The sequence below is a fragment of the Argentina anserina genome, chromosome 2, assembly GCF_933775445.1.
Source record: "Argentina anserina chromosome 2, drPotAnse1.1, whole genome shotgun sequence".
NCBI lineage: Eukaryota > Viridiplantae > Streptophyta > Magnoliopsida > Rosales > Rosaceae > Argentina > Argentina anserina.
The window spans coordinates 21,788,991-21,809,084 of record NC_065873.1 but is presented as its reverse complement, the minus strand read 5'-3'; the positions used below and the strand labels follow the sequence as shown (position 1 = coordinate 21,809,084).

At 39.5% G+C, this 20,094-nt stretch overlaps 4 protein-coding genes across 4 annotated transcripts; 2 read left to right on the top strand and 2 right to left on the bottom strand.

Moving 5' to 3' along the window:
* The first annotated feature begins 105 nt into the window (after positions 1-105).
* Positions 106-2,322, top strand: LOC126783035 (probable E3 ubiquitin-protein ligase BAH1-like 1). Its single transcript, XM_050508416.1, has 6 exons — positions 106-502; positions 657-901; positions 1,007-1,261; positions 1,528-1,665; positions 1,768-1,826; positions 1,937-2,322. Exons 1-6 carry the CDS (start codon positions 325-327, stop codon positions 2,040-2,042), a joined length of 981 nt encoding a protein of 326 aa, XP_050364373.1. The 5' UTR covers positions 106-324; the 3' UTR covers positions 2,043-2,322.
* Positions 2,323-2,630: 308 nt separating this feature from the next.
* LOC126783362 (septin and tuftelin-interacting protein 1 homolog 1-like) lies at positions 2,631-4,742 on the top strand. The gene has a single exon (XM_050508820.1). The coding sequence runs from the start codon at positions 2,676-2,678 to the stop codon at positions 4,602-4,604; it is 1,929 nt and encodes a 642-aa protein (XP_050364777.1). The 5' UTR covers positions 2,631-2,675; the 3' UTR covers positions 4,605-4,742.
* Positions 4,743-7,989: 3,247 nt separating this feature from the next.
* LOC126784410 (nucleolar protein 16) lies at positions 7,990-9,362 on the bottom strand. The gene is made up of 3 exons (XM_050509876.1): positions 8,965-9,362; positions 8,479-8,600; positions 7,990-8,398 (listed from the first exon to the last, which is right to left on the bottom strand). The coding sequence occupies exons 1-3, from the start codon at positions 9,302-9,304 to the stop codon at positions 8,282-8,284; spliced, it is 579 nt and encodes a 192-aa protein (XP_050365833.1). The 5' UTR covers positions 9,305-9,362; the 3' UTR covers positions 7,990-8,281.
* Positions 9,363-9,703: 341 nt separating this feature from the next.
* Positions 9,704-16,554, bottom strand: LOC126784742 (ABC transporter C family member 14-like). The gene is made up of 12 exons (XM_050510234.1): positions 16,526-16,554; positions 13,545-15,699; positions 13,142-13,462; positions 12,933-13,019; positions 12,225-12,842; positions 11,979-12,143; positions 11,505-11,799; positions 11,190-11,404; positions 10,756-11,061; positions 10,593-10,656; positions 10,271-10,510; positions 9,704-10,130 (listed from the first exon to the last, which is right to left on the bottom strand). Exons 2-12 carry the CDS (start codon positions 15,618-15,620, stop codon positions 10,030-10,032), a joined length of 4,488 nt encoding a protein of 1,495 aa, XP_050366191.1. The 5' UTR covers positions 15,621-15,699; positions 16,526-16,554; the 3' UTR covers positions 9,704-10,029.
* Between the last annotated feature and the right edge of the window lie 3,540 nt (positions 16,555-20,094).

Below are 20,094 nucleotides of genomic sequence, written 5' to 3'. Positions count from 1 at the left end.
GAATTCGTCAGTTCTTTTATATGCGGAAATTAAGTATTTCACAATCTGATTTGTCCTTTATATATGATCTCATCTATATGCGTGGCACAAACCGTTACATCTCATTGAGCTCTTGAGCAACACCAAAACAAAACACAATATTCTTTCTGTTTCTGTTCTTACGTTTCAGAAAGCTTAGCTCAGAATCACTGATATAAAATCTATTCTTAGAATCATTCTCACGCTTCTGTCACAGACCCTTCTCAGCTTTTTCAGCAAAGTTTGGAATTTGTGTGAGGTTTTCGAAAAAGAGAGGGAATTGAAGGAGATATTGATGATCGGAAAATGAAGTTCTGCAAGACATACCAGGAGTACATGCAAGGCCAAGAGAATAAGCTACCTGAGGTTGGCTTCAAGAAGCTTAAGAAGATCCTGAAGAAATGCCGCAGAGATTTTCAGTCCGGAAACGACATTAATAATCTCGCCGTACATGACCCCAGAACATGCCCTGATCATTGCCCAGGTTTAAATCTAATATAAACTTTTGTTTTCTGAAATTAAGGTTTCAAACTTTGATCCATAAGTGACGTGAAAGGTCTTATTGGTTGTGATTTTGATTTGATTTCAATACTATGAATTTTCGTGGTGATTTGATCTGAAAATTTTGTGTTTTGCAGTGTGTGATGGGTCGTTTTTCCCCTCACTGCTCAATGAAATGTCTGATGTGGTAGGATTTTTCAATCAGAAAGCACAGAAATTGCTCGAGTACCATTTGGCTTCTGGGTTTCGTAAGTACATGCTTTTATTCAAAGGCAAGCCTCAAGGAAACCATGTTGCTTTAATCCAAGAAGGCAAGGACCTTGTTACTTATGCACTTATTAACGCCATTGCGATCCGAAAAATACTAAAAAAGTATGATAAGGTAAATACAGCATATTCAAGTTTCTATGAATGCATTTCTTGTTTGCTCCTTGTTGTTGTTGTTGTTGTTGTGGTTAATGTGCTTGAATGGATTCTTGATAATCAGATTCATTACTCAACGCAAGGGCAGGCCTTTAAGTCACAAGCGCAAAGTATGCACATTGGAATTCTTCAAAGTCCTTGGCTTTGTGAGCTTATGGCTTTCCACATTAATTTAAGGCAATCAAATATCAAGTCGAGGAAGAGACCTGCTTTGTTTGAGGGGTGCTCTCTTACGATGAATGATGAGAAGCCGACTCTCACCTGTGAACTCTTTGATTCTGTCAAGGTTGATATTGATTTGACATGTTCAATATGCCTGGTGAGTATCCAAGGTTTCATTTGCTTTAAGCATGTCCTGCTTATTTGATTAAAAAAATTGTCCTGCCTATATCATGTATTATTGAATCCATGTGTTTGTTCACTTGACTTGTTCTATATGCTTTGTGAGTACGAAGATGGCTTTTCTCGTTTGTTTAATTACCCCTACTGCAATCTATTTGAGACATTTGGTCGAATACCTTTGAACGCATTGTAAGAATTGTGTTATGTTGACATGTCTGAGTGATTAATGTGGTCATTTTTCAGGACACAGTTTTTGATCCAGTTGCTCTCACTTGTGGTCATATATTCTGCTACATGTGTGCCTGCTCGGCTGCATCGGTGACCATCGTTGATGGGATCAAGGCTGCTGAGCCTAAAGAGAAATGCCCTTTATGCCGAGAGGTAAGCATACGTAATGGATATCCACATTCCTGTATGTGTTGACTTGATAATTTACAGCCTTGATTTGAAATCACTCAACAAACAATTATGTATTCATTTCAGGCAAACGTTTACCGAGGTGCTGTACACCTAGATGAGCTTAGCATTTTAATCAGCAGAAGGTATGTTTGTGTCCATTATATGTCACAATCTGCATATATATGATAGCGGATAGCCTATGCCTAATTGCTTAATGCAAGAGTCTCATCCTTATTGTTCAAATATTCAACAGCTGCCGCGAATACTGGGAGCAGCGGATTCAGACAGAGAAGGTGGAGAGGGTTCGGCAAGCTAAGCAGCACTGGGAAGAACAGTGCCGGTTATTCATGGGCATTTGATATGATTAACCAGTTAGATAACTTTAGAGCTAGGCTTAGCTTGTAAAAATCCATGAACTTCTTGTTTTTGGATGTTGTTCTGCGTAGAAGTCTTATTGATATCGTCTTAACTCAATTGTTTTTGAGGTGCTTGATGGTTAATCCCATTTTGCATCACTCAACATTTGTGCTACTTTCAATGGCAACAAAAGAAGATAGCTTCTTGCTAGAATTACAGCTCGTGAAGCTGTCACGGTCATTCTCAGTAGTCCTTTAATTTCAGCTTCCTTTGATTGGATAATTGTACTGTGTATTTAGCGTATTATATTGTAACAACTCTGATAAAAATGCTTACATTTTAGTTCTTGATCTCACAGTGAGTACAGTCCCTCTTGAATCTTTGTAATTTTGTTAGTCGAAAACTATAATGGAACCAAACATAAGCATCAGCCGCTAACCAAAACTATAATATACACTAACATGATCCAAGGAATTAGTTTGGGCATTAATATTTAAAAAGAAAAAAATATTTGAGAAAAAAATATCAAATATATAGATGAAAATAGAAGTAAACCGACTCATAATAATAAGGGAGTATAAAAAAAAGAACTGGATTCCTAAATCCCGATAGAAACACAACTGGGCTGTTCCATCATGGAAGAAGAAATCCATGGCTCCAGAAAACGCAGGAGGCAGGAGGACGGCAACGTCGGAGGCCTTGGTCTCACCGCCGGAATCGGGATGCAGATGATGAAAAATATGGGCTACAAAGGAGGCGGTCTCGGCAAGAACGAACAGGGAATGATCAACCCCATCCAACCCAAATCCAGGCCTAAGAATTTAGGCATGGGCTTCCACGGTTACAATGAGACCAAAACCAACCTACCCAATTCGCAACAACAAGAAGAAGAACCAATTCAGGACGAAAGCCCCACAAAGCATGATGGTGATTCTCCTCCCATGCCAACTTGGAAGAAGAACGTTATCAACAAGCAGCAGAAGGATTTCTGTTTGGCAGAGTTCTTAGCCCAGAAGATGGAACAGGAACAGAGAGTTGAAGCTGTTGAAACTTCGGAGAATCTGAATGACGAGGGGCTAAGTGCTGTTTTGAAACGACTGGATGAAGCGAATGTGTTGGGAGAGTTGACACTGGAATCGCTGGCTGAGGGGTTTGCCGACATGCGGAGGAGATGCACTGACGATTGTAAGTTGCTTAACTTGTCTCGAATTGTGCTTACATTTACAAAGCCTCTGTTTAACGAGATGTTTCAGGGTTGGGATCCTCTGCGGAATCCACGGTTTGGTTTCGACATTGTATCCACCTGGAAGGGTTTGCTTCCTGAAGAATGTTGTTATACTCAGTTGGTCAAAGAGGTTGTCTTGTCTGAGGTGAGGATTGCTGGGCTCAATAGTTGGCAGGCGGAGGACCCTGAACCGATGCTAGAGTTTTTGGAGGCTTGGAAAGAGCTGCTGCCCACTTGTGTTGTTCATGACATATTGGATATGGTGGTCTTGCCTGAGTTGAAGTTTGCTGTACAGTTGTGGGAACCAAACTTGGGGACTGTTCCCATCCATTTGTGGGTGCATCCATGGCTGCCATTATTGTTTGAGTTGGGAGACAAGTATCAATTAGAGATGTCAGAGTTGTTTGGAATAATGAGGTTGAAGTTGTGTAATTTTCTTACCCCATGGCATCCGAGAGATGGCTCTGGTTATAACATAGTGTCACCATGGAAATATGTGTTTGATTCTTGCACTTGGGAACTGATTATGAGTAGATATGTAGTCCCCAAGTTGGAGATTGTACTACTAGATGAATTTGAAGTGAACCCTGTGAATCAGAAGCTTGATCAGTTTAATTGGGTCTTGAGGTGGGCTTCTGCTATTCCTATGCATCTGATGGTCAATGTGATGGTGAAGGGTTTCTTTCCGAAGTGGATAGAGGGTTTGCATTTCTGGTTGGAAACCAATCCGAATTTTGAGAATGTTGCAAATTGGTATAGGGGTTGGAAGGAACTTATCCCAAAAGAGTTTCATGCGAATGAAAGTATTCGTTGTCAGCTTGAGTGTGGTCTTAGTATGATGAACCGGGCTGTTGAGGAGATGGAGGTTGCTCGACCTGGTTTGGAAGAGAATTCTAGGGTAGTCGGAAAAGCAGTACGGGCAGCCCGAGAAAACTTGGAGGGCCAAACTAACATGGATGACATTGATCATGAGATGATTTTTAAAGCAAAAAATGTTCAAGTTCTATTTGAGGCAAAGAAGAGAGCAGCAGCTTTTTTAGCCAATGCGAGATTGGGCAGCACAAGTGACATGGATGACATTAGTCATCAAATGAACCTGAGAGATGTAATTGAAGCAGAGGCGCAGGAACATGGCTTGCTATTTAGGCCTAAACCTGGGCGAAGGTATGATGGTCACCAGGTATATGGGTTTGGTAACGTAAACATAATGGTGGACTTTCTAAAAGAGAAGATATATGCTCAAACTGAAGAGACTTGGTCTCTTGTGTCCCTTGAGAGGTTACTTGAGCTACACATGAACAAGGAGACGATGAGTTTTCAGAGGCCTCTACACACTTGATGGAATAAGAGGAACTCAGTTTTGTCCACACCAGCATATTTTATGTATAACATGCTTACTAAGTTACTTTGATAATGCTTTCATTATTGACAAAAATAATAATAATAATGCTTTCATAATTTCAACTGATTTTGGATTGATTCTGCCCTGCCTCTGGCAAATACATGTGAATTGGTTAACTGTTTACTTTATTTAGTTTCTTGATAGTTGATGAAACATGATGGCATTTGAAGGATCCTCTTGCTTGATACAAAAATGTAGATTTTGCCATTTTTCTGTTCATAACATGTAAAATCTAATCCTTTATGGTTAAACTGTTATACTGATAGTCTCTTGGCCTCTTTTGAAGTTTTCTTACCGTTGCAGTCCCTGATGCGCAGCTTTAATTTCCTGATCACCTCAAATTTCTGCCACAAATAGATAGTTCATAAATTTGCTCAACTGCTGTTGGTTTACTTTGAAATTAATCTGGTTAGTGCATCCATATCTTGAATTCTTCTGGTAACATTTTATGTCCTATCTGCACACTCTTTTCTTTTAGAACGATGCTCAAGCCTGTAAATGGAGTCCAATATCTGCCAAAAAAAAGAGTCCAATAGGCCATCAGCATTTCCCTTAAATTGTTATTGCAAATTGCTTACAGTTCTGCATGGATGCAGATACCTACCTATATCCCTGCCGATGGCTTCTATTTGGAATGTTGAGAGTTGAGACCATCTATTTCATGGATGTGAAGCTAATAGCAAATTGATTATACTACCTTTTTTTTTTTGGCAAGTAGAACTTTATAAAACACACGGAACAAAACAAACAGGAGCCATGAACAAGCCCTCATGGGGAGCACTAACTGCATCACACTGTAAAACATGAGGATTCTGAATCTAACTCCGATTGAGAAGCTAAATGAGCTGCAACATCAGCAGCACAATCAGCTTTTCGACTGATCCACGACCAGGTAACAGAAGGAAAGGACAAGGAAGAATTCCTGATTCTAGTGATCCAAGGAGCAACTAACCAAGAAACCAAGTCCTTAGGGTTTATTTGACAAAAAAAAAAGGTCCTTGGGGTTTTCAAAGCTGAAATAAGAGAAAGACAATCAGCTTCCAAAGTGAGAGATTGTAATGATAGAGACTGAGCAAGGGTAAGACCCAACAAAACAGCTTTAGCTTCAGCCACTTCAGCAGAAAGGGCAGAGCAGATGGAAACCGGACCATAAGCCAAAACACCATCATAGTTTCTAGCCAAAGCAACCACCGCAGTGATCAAAGACTGAGAGTTCCAAGTAGCATCTGTATTTATTTTCAGAACAAGACCAGAGGGAGGAATCCAAAAAGAAGGAGGTTCAACTGCTTAAACATCTTTTCGAGAAGGAGAAAATAAAGAAACTGAAGCAAGAAATTCTTCAGCAGCACCAAAAGCCTTCTGGGACACCAAAACTGGATCCGGCTGCGAGTGTAGAAAAACAAAAGAACGCTGCTGCTTCCACAGATGCCTCATGTTTCAAGATACTGAAAGTCCAGTTTAGACAGAAAAGGCACACCAAACAGATGAGAAATCCAGCTATCCAAAGTAGTAATACTCTGAGAATGAACCATATAACTCAAAAGATGAGTTATTTTGTGTCCGAAACTCCAAAATCTACATTTTGTGGTATTATTTTTAATTTAACAATTTGATGCAATTTTAACTTTAGTTTCTCCCTTCACGTTCCAAGATTGAATTACAACGTACAAATTGTCAAGTGATTGAACATCTGAACCTTCAATGTCAATATCGTACATTTGTTTAACATCATACATCTGTTAATAGACTGTTAACACATCATGAGATATGCCCAAGACAGATCATAATAATCAATTTCGACTTCGTCGTAGGGCTGCACATCCGCATTGAAAGCAGAAACCTCTTCCCCTGGCTCTTGTCCCTCAACGACGTCCCCCAATTCGTCATTGAGATTCTCCTCAACGTCCCTCAATTTGTGAACTTTAATACCGTACCGTGCTTATTCAAAAACTCGTCAATATCGTTCGAAACCTGCTGCATAAACTTTGGGGTGAAAACCTCTTCACCATTGAAGGAGGCATGTCCCTTCATATCTCCCACAATGATACACCGGATGAAAGTCCTTACTTGCAAGGGCCAGTTGTTGAGGCGAGCGAGGAGCACGGCGTACTTTCTCAGGGCGTCGGCGTCGGCGTCGTCGGTGCAAGGGACGATTGTGAAGTCTATTGGGACCTTGAATTTAAGGTTGTCGGAGGTCTCGACCTCGACTTAAAGTTGTAAGTGACAGGAGAGAGGTCGACGGGCGTGTAGGAGTTGTATAGACCAGAAGAATACGTAGTCTTATTTCGGATCTTCAGGTCGTCATGAACTCCTGCGCCGGTGATCACCTGATACTCATGTGAAGTAACTGAGTCTCTGACCGTGGTTACTATCTTTGACAAGAAGGAATGCATGGCTGTTAGTTTAGGGTTCTCAAAAGGTAAAATGATATGGTTAGCTATGAAACTAATCATGTTTATTTATGGAGAAGTTTTACTCTAAACGCGAACGAGATCGAACTCTGTCACAGAAAACGGACTCCTAATGAAACATGCTACTCCTAATTAAGCAGGGACTCCTAATTAAACTCACTAACGCAGATCGATATTACAGACTATATACACAATAAGAGAAATGGAAAAGTTTATGGTGCAAATCTTTTACCAAACGTATTGAATCCATGCATAATTCATTTTGTATTTCGTTGCATAAAAATACATGAAAATCATATATTGTACATGATTACACGATCTGATATATCATCCATTTACATGAGGACTGGATATAAGTTGAGGTGACTTAGGGAGGTCCATTGTAATGTATGTAAATAATTAAGATGTTAAATGAAACTAATGTAGAGCAGGTAGCATGCATGTGTTGAATCTATTAAGTTGAATTTATTTTCTTCAGTACTTGATAGAAGTCAGGTAAACCTTTTAACTAAGTGCAATGTCTTCAATGTTAATAGCAAAACAGAACACAATATCCATTTAGAAATATATCTATCACTATTATAATCACTTTATGAATTTATCTCATTACAATTTTATGATTTATCCATATTTTTCTGTAAAATATTGTGCAAAATGAATACAAGGATAAAGTGTAGTGTCCAAATGAGTCCTGGTTTCCTACTGTCATGTAGAAAAAAGAAAAAGAAAATCCTTCTCGTTTTTATTGCTTGCCGCTAGTGTTCAGGACTGAAAAGATGCCTGAACGAATACATATAAATGTGTTCACTACTGAAAAGAAGTATGAGATAATACACAAACTAACAGCTTGATCTACTCGAATTTAGATGACTAGACACAAGAAACCAATTGGTCCACACCATACCATGCATGTTGCCACCCAGTTGGCTACACTTTTCATAGAATAGATAGCTTGCAATAACCACAATACTCGACACTTCCAAAAATTGTTGTATCCATCATCTAGAGCGCCTCAAATAAGAGGACTGTAAATAACTATCACAGTCTAATTAATTCAAAATAAACAAGGGAAAACATCAATAATTAACCAGTCTATTTTATAAGTGAGTACCATTGTAGCATACATATTGAGAAGAATACACTATCTTGGAATCTCGGAATACCAGCTTCAGTGTACATAACATGACTACCAACATGACTATCTCAACGGGTCAATATCAAGGGATTTTGATCTTTATATGTGTGATACCTTCTGCATAACTTCTCCAAAGTTGCAACAGAATGCTGCATTGCATTTAGTTTTGTATCCATGAACATCCTCTGCAAATGCACAAGTCAAAGTTAATGAGAAGAAGAGCAATTGCACAACTTAAACATGAGAAGAAGACCTTGTATTCCACCTGATAGTCATCTCCATATTTATCAATGAGCCGACTGACATGAACACGTTGGATGGTGGTCAATGGCAGTAATGAAGCAGGTCTCCCATCTCTCCGTTTCTTTCCTAGGGTAGTTTTCAAATCTGTATAACACAAGTTCTGAGCTTAGAAGAGCTCATATCCACTCAATTAAGGAACCACCCAGTCGTGCCAGAACACTGTGTCGACATTCTAATTTGTCTGGTAATGTTTTTGACATTGCGGAATAGTCAATAAACTGTAAAGAGTTAGACCACCAAAAATGTGAGGGGTCTAGCTCTATAATACAAACCTCACACCCTCAAGCATAATTCTCTATCCAAAAACTAAACCAATTTGAACTTCAATTACAACCACTCAACATTCACTATCAAACTATATATCATCTCATTAAACCATTCCCAAACAACTTCATGACAAAAAATAAATTCCCAAAATGTAATATCCAATCAGAGAGAATGAACTAACCGTCCTCTTCGAGATCGCTACCGTCGTCGTTGGGGTCCATCGCGGCGGCCTCGGCCTGGTCGGGAGGGACCTGGAGAGAGTCGCTCTCGATGATGTGAGAGGTGCGAGATCGACCACTGAGCAAGTTAGGGTTGGAGAGGACGCCGAAGGACTTGTAGTTCTGGATGACGGAGCCCTCGGGGTCCCATTTAGGGCGAGAAGCAGGGTCAGCTTCGTCGATCAGGGCCCGGAGCTTTGGAGGGAGACAGAAGTTCGGCTTGAACACGTTGGGCTTCCGCTTCGGCAGCGCCACACGGACCTTGGTCCGGGATCGCTTGTACTTTCTTCTTGAACCTCCCATCTCTCTGGGTTTGGCGGCAGCGAGAGGATCTAGGGTTTATGATTCGGGGTTTTAGACGCCGCGTCCTCTACTAGTAAGTAGATCGCCTCTAAACGCTGCGTTTTAATATTCTCCCTTCTTTTTTATTCTTTTTCTTTTTCTTTTTCTAGGGGTTGGGGGGTTGGTCTTCAGTATTTGTATACTAGCTCGAGCTAGAAATAATTGGTTCGATACGGAGGTAGTATGATTGTATATAGAGTTTATCTATCGTATATACCAATCAATCTATTTGATGTGTTGTTAGATCAACATTTGTAGAATTTTTAGGTTTTTCTCTTTCTTTTCGTTTATGTCATCTCCTTAATTTTATTTTGAATACAAAACTTTATTGATATTCATACGCTAAAGCCGAAATTATTAATTCAATTGCTTGGAAGTCATGTAAACGACATAAATCTATTGATATCAGGTCTTTAACCTAGAAGCATTTCATTCATGATCCTACTCCTGCTAGGTAACAAACGGTCCAGAACATGTTTATGTTTTTCTAATCTTAATTGCAATCTACTCAAAATACACTACTGAAATATTTCACTTGAACTTTCTTTTTTTGTTGATATTTCAAAGAAAAATGTTGGTCTTCTAGCAGAATTGCAGGCAGTGATGTTGAAAATTTGCCAATATCTGTATCAATGCAGCCACTTGAATCAGCAACAGAAAACCGAGAGATGCAGAGTTCTTATTGCTTAAATTCCTTCAGAGCGGTTGGCATACTCCTGAACCAATGCCCCAAACAGTGAAGGCCTCTCGAGTAGGTGTGATGGAGAATCAAACTCTTTAGCCCTCCCTGTTAGAAAAACATAAACACATGAATCATTTGAAACCTTGAATTTAGAAACTTCATTGTAAAGCTGTTGGTACGTATCCTCAAAAAAAAGCAAACTAGCAAAGCCAAGCATGACACTGAAGATTATCAATCAAACTCACCTGCATCTACTACCAAAACTCTATTGCAATCCATCACTGTTGGTATTCTGTGAGCAATGCTGATGATTGTACATGCAGCGAAGTCCTCTCTTATGATCTTTTGTATCGCAGCGTCCGTCTGTGAATCAACAGAAGCTGTGGCCTCATCCATAAACAACAGCCTGCTGCGCTTTAACATAACTCGTCCCAAACAAAGAAGCTGTCTTTGCCCCACGCTCCAATTATCTCCATCATCAGCCACTGTTGAATTTAAATCAATGAAATTGTTCAGTACTAACAACTATATTGTGCAAGGATCATTTGTTAGGTGAGAGCCACATACCTAAAGCATCGAGTTTTCCAGGTTTCGCAGCAACGACATCTTTAAGTCGGCACCGCTCCAAGCTCTACAAGGAAACAAAAACATTGATGCAAAATAAGCACACAGTATTTTATCTAAGAGAGTGAATGATGAAATAATAAGCATCCAGCAATCTTCAAGTTACCTTCCAGATCTCTTCATCTGAATACACCCCAATTGGATCAATGTTGCTTCTGACAGTTCCTTCAAAAAGGACAGGTTCTTGAGGAATGATCCCAAAGCTAGACCGGAGATCATGAAGGCCTACAGTGCATATGTCGATGCCATCAATGATAATCTTTCCCGCTGAAGGTTCCACCAGCCTAAAGAACACCTGAATTAAAGTGGATTTCCCACTCCCAGTTCGACCAACAATACCAACCTTCTCACCCCCATTAATGCTCAGACTAATGCCTTTGAGAACCAAGGGAGTATTTGGACGATATCTGACCTGCTCACCAAAATATTTAAATAATAATCTAAACGGAACAAACTACTTGACAAAGCCAGCTTAGCGTGTGACAAAGTAATGCATTCATCTAACCACTTAGCTGCCTATATAAAGAAATGTGATTTTACCTGCAAGTCTTTCAGCTCAATGTTTCCATGAGTTGGCCAATTCGTAGGAGGGATACGATCTACTATCTTCCATGCTGCTTCTGATGGAATGTTACAGAACTGCTTTATTCTCTCAACTGATACCATCCTATTTTCGACAAAGCAGCTCATGTATATGGCCCAAAATAGTACACCATTGAGGGATAATCCATAGGAGAGTGATAAGCCAATGTTCTCTGCATCATAGAGAAATAAGAAGCTATGTTAAAATAAGGGTACTTACGGCAAATATTATCAACTATTGGCACAAGAAAAATGAAAGGAAGATTTAGGTACCTGGCTTTACTATACTGCTTGGCAGCAAGATCATGAACAAAGTAGAAATGCAGAGAATTAAGCTCCCAAGAAGTTCTAGACGGAATCCCAACCACTCATTGGATCCATTATTGTGGAAATCCATACGCAAGTTGTCATTCACTCTCCTAACATTTTCCTCGGTAAACTTGTTCTGGTTTCTGAAAGATCGGATTGTCATAACTCCGGATATGCTTTCTGAGAAATGATGGATAACAGGCGCTTTCGTGATTGAATCAAGTCGAGTTAATTCACGAGATGATGCAAGATAGTAACCCTATAATCAAAATAGCACAATAATAATTAGTACATATATCCAACTGACAGATGTTTTTATCATTACAAAAAGATTTGCCTTCTAGTTTGACCTTTCTGCAATCACTTGTATCTGCAATAATGCATTATGTTGTTTTTACGCTGATAATGTTAACAAGAGAATAATCTGAATGAACATACCCGGTACCAGATATTAAGCCAAAGCAGTGGTATCAGTAAAAAGATTGTTGGCCACGAGTTTTGACATACGACAATAAAGATACTGAGCACAGTGATATACATAGCAACGGTGATGCCCAAAATGAAGGGAAGAAACAAGTCGACGTTTGTCTGATCAGTAGATGCCTGTTGGGGAATAAATCCATATATTAGCAAGAGAATACACCATGAAATTTGATTAAAAAGAGAACAGGTATTAGTTCTTACCCTACTCAAAATTCTTCCAGAAGGTGTAGTATCGAAAAATGACATGGGGGCATGGAGAATGCTGTGAAGAATTTGCTTGAAGAAAACTTGAGCCGTTGTAAGTCCCACAATTGTCACAGTAAATGCTCTCAGTAATACGAGGACAAATGAAACAGCTGCGATAATAGCATAGACATTAATGAAGACAGAAGGATCAAATGACACTGCTCGCTTTTCTGAAGTTTCATAGGCTAGCCAATAGTCCCCGGCCATTAGTGATCCCTGCCACAAAAGAGAGAAAGACAACACTAGCACCACACCCCACCATCCATACGCCTCTGTGCAGTAGGTTTTGTAGTTCTGCAAGCTGACTTTGCCTGATTCTTTCTCCTCTTCTTTGATGAGCTTAGATGTTCCTTCTTTGGACTTGGGTTCATCCAGCCCGCCATTGGCATCTCCATGCTTTGAAGATGATTGCCTAGATATCTGTGGTTTGGGAGAAGTACTTTCACCAGGCATAGCTGTGCTCATTTCTACAAGCTCCATGGAGCTTTCGTGTGCAACTACAAGTGCTTTGAAATCAAGGCTTAGCAAATCATTGTACTTTCCGGCTTGTACTATCATTCCCTCTCTCATGACCTGATAGATTATACATGTAAATTCAAATAATAGTTTATTCAAGTAGTTAAACAGACAAAGAAATTAGAAAAGAATGATCTGACTACTTACAACAATAAGATCAACATTGTGCAAGAAGTCAACTTGATGGGTTACAAGTAAAATCGTCTTGTTCTTAAGCGCTCCACGCACACATTCCTGTAAAAGAAGCATATAAACGAAAATGATGAGATCAAAGATCCAGTTCAATGCAAAAAACCATAGTAAACATCAGGTTCAGTCGTTCAGAACATGTAGAAGAATATCTCTAGTGAAGTTACCTTGAATATTTCTGATCCGGTATGAGCATCAACAGCACTGAAGACATCATCAAGAAGATATATGTCACAGTCCTGGTATACTGCCCTGGCGAGCTGTATTCTCTGTTTCTGTCCACCACTAAGGTTGATGCCACGCTCTCCTATCTCGGTTTGATCTCCATACTCCATCATTTCCATGTCCTTCTCCAGGCAGCATACCCTCATAACTTCCTGGTATCTCGCCCTATCCATTGGCAAACCAAATAGGATGTTTTCTTCAATTGTCCCATTCTGAATCCATGATGTCTGAGCCACATAGGCAGTTGTCCCGCAAACTTTTACCTGTCATTGAAGAATGCTTCTTAGTTCAACAAGTACCTCCAAATTCTAAAAGACATTTCTAAAGCTATTCATATATGCATACCTTTCCAGATAATTTGTGCATCTCCCCAAGGATTGAGGCCAGCAGTGAAGACTTTCCAGATCCTACTGTCCCAACAATCGCAGTTAGCTCGCCTTTGTTGACAGTCAAGTTTATATGCTTCAAAACTTCTTCATTGCTTTCATCATCCCAGCTAAATGCACCATTCTTAACCTCCACAGCAACTCTACTGTCACAACCGTCTTCTCTCTCAACCGAACCCTCCACCAGTTCCCTACTACTCATGTACCGGTCCAACCTCCCAAGCGAGATCATAGCTTGAGAGATCGAGATCATAGATTGTGGGAAAGTCCTAATAGGCTCCTGCAGGATTTTGAATATGGTTGTGGTAGTGAACACAGTCCCAGCATCAAGTTTGACACCCAAAAACAAGGCAGTGGCAAATGTGAGAGTTGATATAACTATGGGAGTGCACCACATGACAACAACATTAGCCGAGATGGAGTACATGAACTTGGTCAGCCAGCTAAACTCCGACTCACGAAAAGTCTGAATCCTCATGTTGAAATGTTCCTCCCAAGCCTGGAACTTGATCACCCTCATGTAGTTAAGCATCTCATTCGTCGCCTTCATCCTCGAGTCCCTCTGCTTCATCAGATTGAACTGAAACCTATTATTCCTCCTCGTTCCAAACACCACAAACACAAGCACACAGATGATCCCTATCACTGCAGTGATCACTGCTGCGCCGAGGCAGTTGTACAGCAGGACTAAAGCAATGGTGAGCTGCACCGGCATCATCCATATAGCATGAAGCTGCAGCATCATGTCAGAGAGCTGCTGAGCATCAACAGCCATGTAATTCACAATCTGTCCAACACCATGAGCTTGCCGCGCCGAGCACGTCAGCCGCAGGCCCTTCTTGTACAAAGAAGTAATGAGAGTCGATCTAATAAGCATCCCCAGTTTTTGTGAGTTGAAATTGAACTGATGAGTGCTCAACACCTCAACAAACTTAGCACATAAGAGAATCAACACCAGGTAGTACCCCTCAAAAGCCGAGCTTCCCTTCCCGGCAGTGAAATCCACAAAGCTCTGAATCAGCACAGGCCCCACATACATTACACACAGCCTGATCACCGCAAGACTAGCTGTGAAGGCAATTTCCCTCCAGAAGCACCGCAGCAATGCGGTTCGAACCGGATGCTCTGACTTCTCCTCCGGTTTAGGCCAGTTTGCTTCGAAAATCACCGACATTCTCTCTGCTCTGTGCTCCGGCGCAAGCGTCGGAACTTCATCTACCTTAAGCGGTGATTTGTACCCTTTACTCAGCAGAGGATTCATCCAAATCCAGAACGTTTTGTTAATAAACGAAGCAGATGCAAAGCCAGTCACATTGGCTTTGCTCAGTAACGGATCATACAATACAGTCTCTTCTCCACTCATGACTCTAATCCCAGTGGATCCTCTAACCGCCACAACAGCCAGAACAACCGTTAAAGGCAAAGACGCAATGGAAACCACGTCATCCAATCTCAGAACTCCTTCATCGTTAACCAAACGAGTCACTGCAGAAGCTGTAAACAGAGCAACAGCTACGAAATTAGCCACCCAGTAAATCCGAAGCGAAATCGGGTGCTTAACAGCTTCGAATCTCTTCTCATGCGCCACTAGCACAGTAATAACTCCGTGAGTTACTGCTTGAGTTACCCAGAACAACCCTTCTATGAGCTTCCATGGCGAATCAGTACGACTTCTTCTCGTAAACACTAGAATGCACACAATGGTGTAACACAGCGTCAAGAAGAGGCTCACAGTCAGCGAGAGCTTGAAGCACAGCGTTGTTCCGGCGCGTCCAGCTCTGCTGTTGGAGACCAACGGCTTCTCGAGCTCCGAAGTTCCACGTCGGCCGTTGAGCCTGGAGTAGAGCTTTTGGACTGAGAAGGCGATGAGGGTGAGGAGGAAAAGAGCATCAATGGAGGATAACAGAGCTCTCTGGGGACACGGGGAGAGGAAGATGAATCGCAGCCATTGGAAGACGACCGGAGCTGACGTGCCGTCATGGGAGAGAATGAGGGATGACGAACACGAGGTGGACGTGATCCAAGAGGGCGCCATGTTTAAGCTGCTGCACCGTTTTTTTTTTTTTGCGGTGGTTATATATTATAGCATCGTCTTCTTCCTCATAAATAAGCCCCTGGAAAAATGAAGCAGAAAATTCAGCGACAGGTGTTGGGATAACGGCCAAATTCAAAATCGTATATTACAGTGAGAGAGATTCTGAAATCACTAGGAAACCATGAGGAAAATCATCGAGGAAGACTTGTTTAGGAGTCACATTTGACCAAATGGAATAGAAAAACACTAATCATTGTTGACTCTATTTGTAAATAATAGGAGGAAAAAATGACGAAGGTAGGTGGATTTGAAATTTCCACGGGTTCTCCTTGTTGGACAAGAAACAATAAAAAAACATAAAGAACAGAGGAAAGGATTGTAGATGTAAGCATTGAATTGAACGATTCACTGCAATAATTCACTTTTGCTGCTAAAGACGAACAGAACCGAACAAAATACTCTTTCCAATATGGGATTTGATTCCTCCTTCCAAAATATATATATATATATATATGGGATTTGATTCCGGGGACTGGGGTGAGACTACACGGGCAGGAAAGAAATGAAGGATTCACAGCCATGAAATAGAAAAGGAAAAACCCAGAAAAGAAAAGAAGGAAGACGAAAACTGCACCAGACTATATACGAAGAATTAATAAGGAGAAAGCCATTGAAAAGTTGAAAACCCCGTGAGAGGGTTTCTGGTTCTACGGTTGAAGCCTACTTGGGTTGAAGGTGACTATGTGGCACTGGGCCTCCCTCTTGGTTAGTATCATCAGACAGAGAGAGAGAGAGATGAGTTTTTGTGTGATGGAATAGTCTTCTGGGTAAACCTGTGTCGAATTGATTGATATGTATAGGACAAAAAGACCAAAATCAAATGGCGTGGAGAAATAGTAGCTTACCAATCGGCAGTCTGCATTTCAAGGGAGTGAGATGCAGAGAAACAGACACAGAGTTTGTTCTTTCTTCTGTATGGACTAGACACCCTACAGTCCCTGCTATAAGTTTTTTTTTTTTTTTAAACGAGAATCATTATAGAGGTTGAAGATAAATTATTTTTTTCCATAAATTCAAAATGCTAAAAAATAATTCAAAGTTGCCTATATATAGACGTGTTTAATTAGGAATTAGACAAAGATCATTGACCAATTGGTCATTAGAAAGAAAAATAACTTATTAATTGACATCTAAAGAAGAATAATAGAAAATAGTAAATTAATTAATGGGTCATTAAATCATTAATTACAATAATTCTCTCTCTCTCTCTCTCTCTCTCTCTCTCTCTCTCTCTCTCTCTCTCTCTCTCTCTCTCTCTCTCTCTCTCTCTCTCTCTCTCTCTCTCTCTCTCTCTCTCTCTCACTTCACCTAATGTAGGGATCGCCAGCCTGACCCTTATTTATACTGAAGCTGCCAAAGTTTCAACAAAACATTTAGGGTACGTTTACTTAATGGAAATGTAATTGGAAAAATAAGGGAATGATTCCGGAGATAGAGAATTACAATGTTACTTACACGTGGTGGAATTGTAAAAGGTGTAGATCCTATGGCTGGGTTCAGTACATTACTAATTCGTTTTTGTTATTACCATTTACCAACCAATTGTAATTGGTAATGAGAAAATTTGTACCATTACTGACTACTTAAGCCTATGTATCAAGTTTTCGGTATACCGATATTTTCAGTTGGTAATGTACTTTTACCAAGATATAATATCAGCCCAATTAAGTCTAAGACCCAACCCTAATTTCTCTGCTGACAAAAGAAATTTAAACAAACTTCATAGTTCATACAATAATACGATTACATATCCAACAAAATGAAATCGAATTTTGCTAACAAATATTGCTACAAGAGTATATATATTTGGTTGCAGTTTAGCAATGTTACCTGAAATTTGATTCAAGCATATTATCTTCCTCTTCTGACAAGCACGAGGATACGACCAGCAACAGTTGACGAATAGATTTGGGAAAGACAAAAAGGTTATGATCTCCTAGCCAGGAGGACCTGCAAAGATATTGATGCAAGATAAATGCATATATTCATACCCACAACGCATCATACCACTCAATGAATTTCAAATTGATTATAATGAAGATAAATGGATCATGGATGCAACAACAGAAACAGAAATGCAATCAAAACAACTTGCTTGAATGAAATCAATGAATGTAATTAGATTGTTGATGCAACTACAGATACGCAATCAAACTTGCTCGAATCAAGGGAAGAGGTTGGGCAAGTTTCAGGTTCACAAATTGAAAGAGAATGAGGGATCGATTCAGTTTACCTCAGCCCTGATATTGAGAAATGGAGAATGAGTCTTTGTCTCTCTCATCCAGTTCAAGAGTTTACGTCTTCACTAGGGCTGGGTGTTCGAGTCTTCGACGAGAATGAGGCGCGCAAGTCGGCAATTGTGGGCTGTGTGGTATTAAGATAGGGTGGGTGAGTGTGACTGTGTCTGTGTGAGAAAGATTTGTGAAGGTGTGAAATCGTTGAAATGGGGAAGAAGAGAGGTAAAGTTTCAAAATGGGGATAGAATGATAGATGCGGCAGACAAGAATACGAGTTTGAACTTGGGACTTAGGAGTAGGGCTGAAATGTTCGAGGGTTGAGATTGTGTTTGGATATATCAATGGCTAAGATCAATATATGTAATAATAAATTAAAAAATAAATAATTAAATATAAAAATCTCGGTTGGTACGGTATTACCAACTTTCGTCAAAATCATTACCGTTACCGTGCCAACTTATGGAAGTTGGTTCGGTACTACCGTACCGAAGTATCGGTTACCAATATACTTGGTAACCAACTTAGTTGGTTCGGCTGGTAATGGTTTGTTCGGTTTTGTTTGGCTCATTTTTGCCAGCCCTAGTAGATCCTGCCTCTCTGTCATAAATTGAATTTTTAACAACCCAAAATTGAAAATTGAAGGTGAGATTGTGATTGAAACATCCAGTATCGATATTTCTTCTGATAATACAATCTATTAATATAATATATTTTCCAAAAAAAAAGATGAGAAATATGTTTACTTTTGTTGTCTAACCCTTGTAACTTTCTTAGCTTAAAAAAATACAAAAATAATTTTGACAAATTTTGACACAAAAGAGATACGAAGGAAGCTGATGTTAATATGTAACATCATGATTATAATATATATATATATATATCAATATATAAGTTTACAATGAGAGTTTATGTTTATTTTAGCAATCAAACCATAATTAATTCAATTCTTAATTCTAATTTTATACGGTAAATAAACGCTTGATGGAATTCAAAATCATCTACTAATTATATTACATCACTTATTCTTTTAACAACTTATTCTTAATAAAATCTATTCCGAGCAAGTAAACATGTCTTTATTACAATACACCAAAGTTGGTTTATGTGTCGATTCATAAAGCAAATATAGTCCACCCATGTGATTTAAGACCCAGTTTGGCCCCGAGTTGAGATCAAAAAAATTTGCGTTTGCATATTTAATCAGCAACAACTTCTAAAATCTCCATTTTGTAGCTTTCATAATTTATCTAAAAGTTGTATTGGATTTCGTGAACTTAGGAAATAAGTTTATTCAACAAACACCTTAGTCAGATTATTTAAAAATTTAATCCCATAACATGGCCATACATAGCCTTAATTGAAAAAAAAAACACCAGCCATGTATTAAATATACAGTCCAACAAATTGGTCCAGGCGACAAATAATTGGTCCAGCCAGTAGTTGAATGCTTATGTTCTTAATCAATCAATTAGGTACTTCACTCATTCCTATTGGTAATTAAGTTGATTATATTTCACAATGAAGGAGCTTAGTAAATGTCGGTCATTAGTTTCGTTTTTAATATCTCCAAATATCACAGTTTCTAATATGTGAACTTTATTTACCGGTCGAGTTTGTAAGAATTTAGGTTTGAACCCCACCAATTTTCATTATATATTGAAGTCTTAAATTATTCAATAAATCTTCATAGGTGGACGTCCTCTCTAGACTTACAAACAGAAAAAGGTGGAAACAAATCATGTCATAATGCTCTCATTATGGAAAGCCTTTAATAAAACCGTGTGGTGACTGTAATCTAGTTCCAAAATCTCTAATTTTTCATGTTTTAGATGCACATCCTCTCAAGCCGTCTCAATCAACCTCATGGTTCGTTTAACCATCATTTGGTCTGTCAACGTTATGGATTGTTCAATGATCATTTGGGTCCCCGATTCAGAAGATGTTTCTATTGAGATTTTAAACGGGGTTTATCCGTTAGAGCACGTAAACCCGATGAATGCGGTAGTGCAAAAAAGGTCTATTCAATCATGTATTGCATGTCCCTTTGATCCCTCTGTAGATCTCTTTTGTTTTTCTTCTCTTGTGTTACTCTACGAGGATGTTTTGTATGGTTTAGAGATTTGGGTTTTAGAGCTTTTCTAGATGGAACTTGTGTTGCTCTTTATGTGTTGGATGAA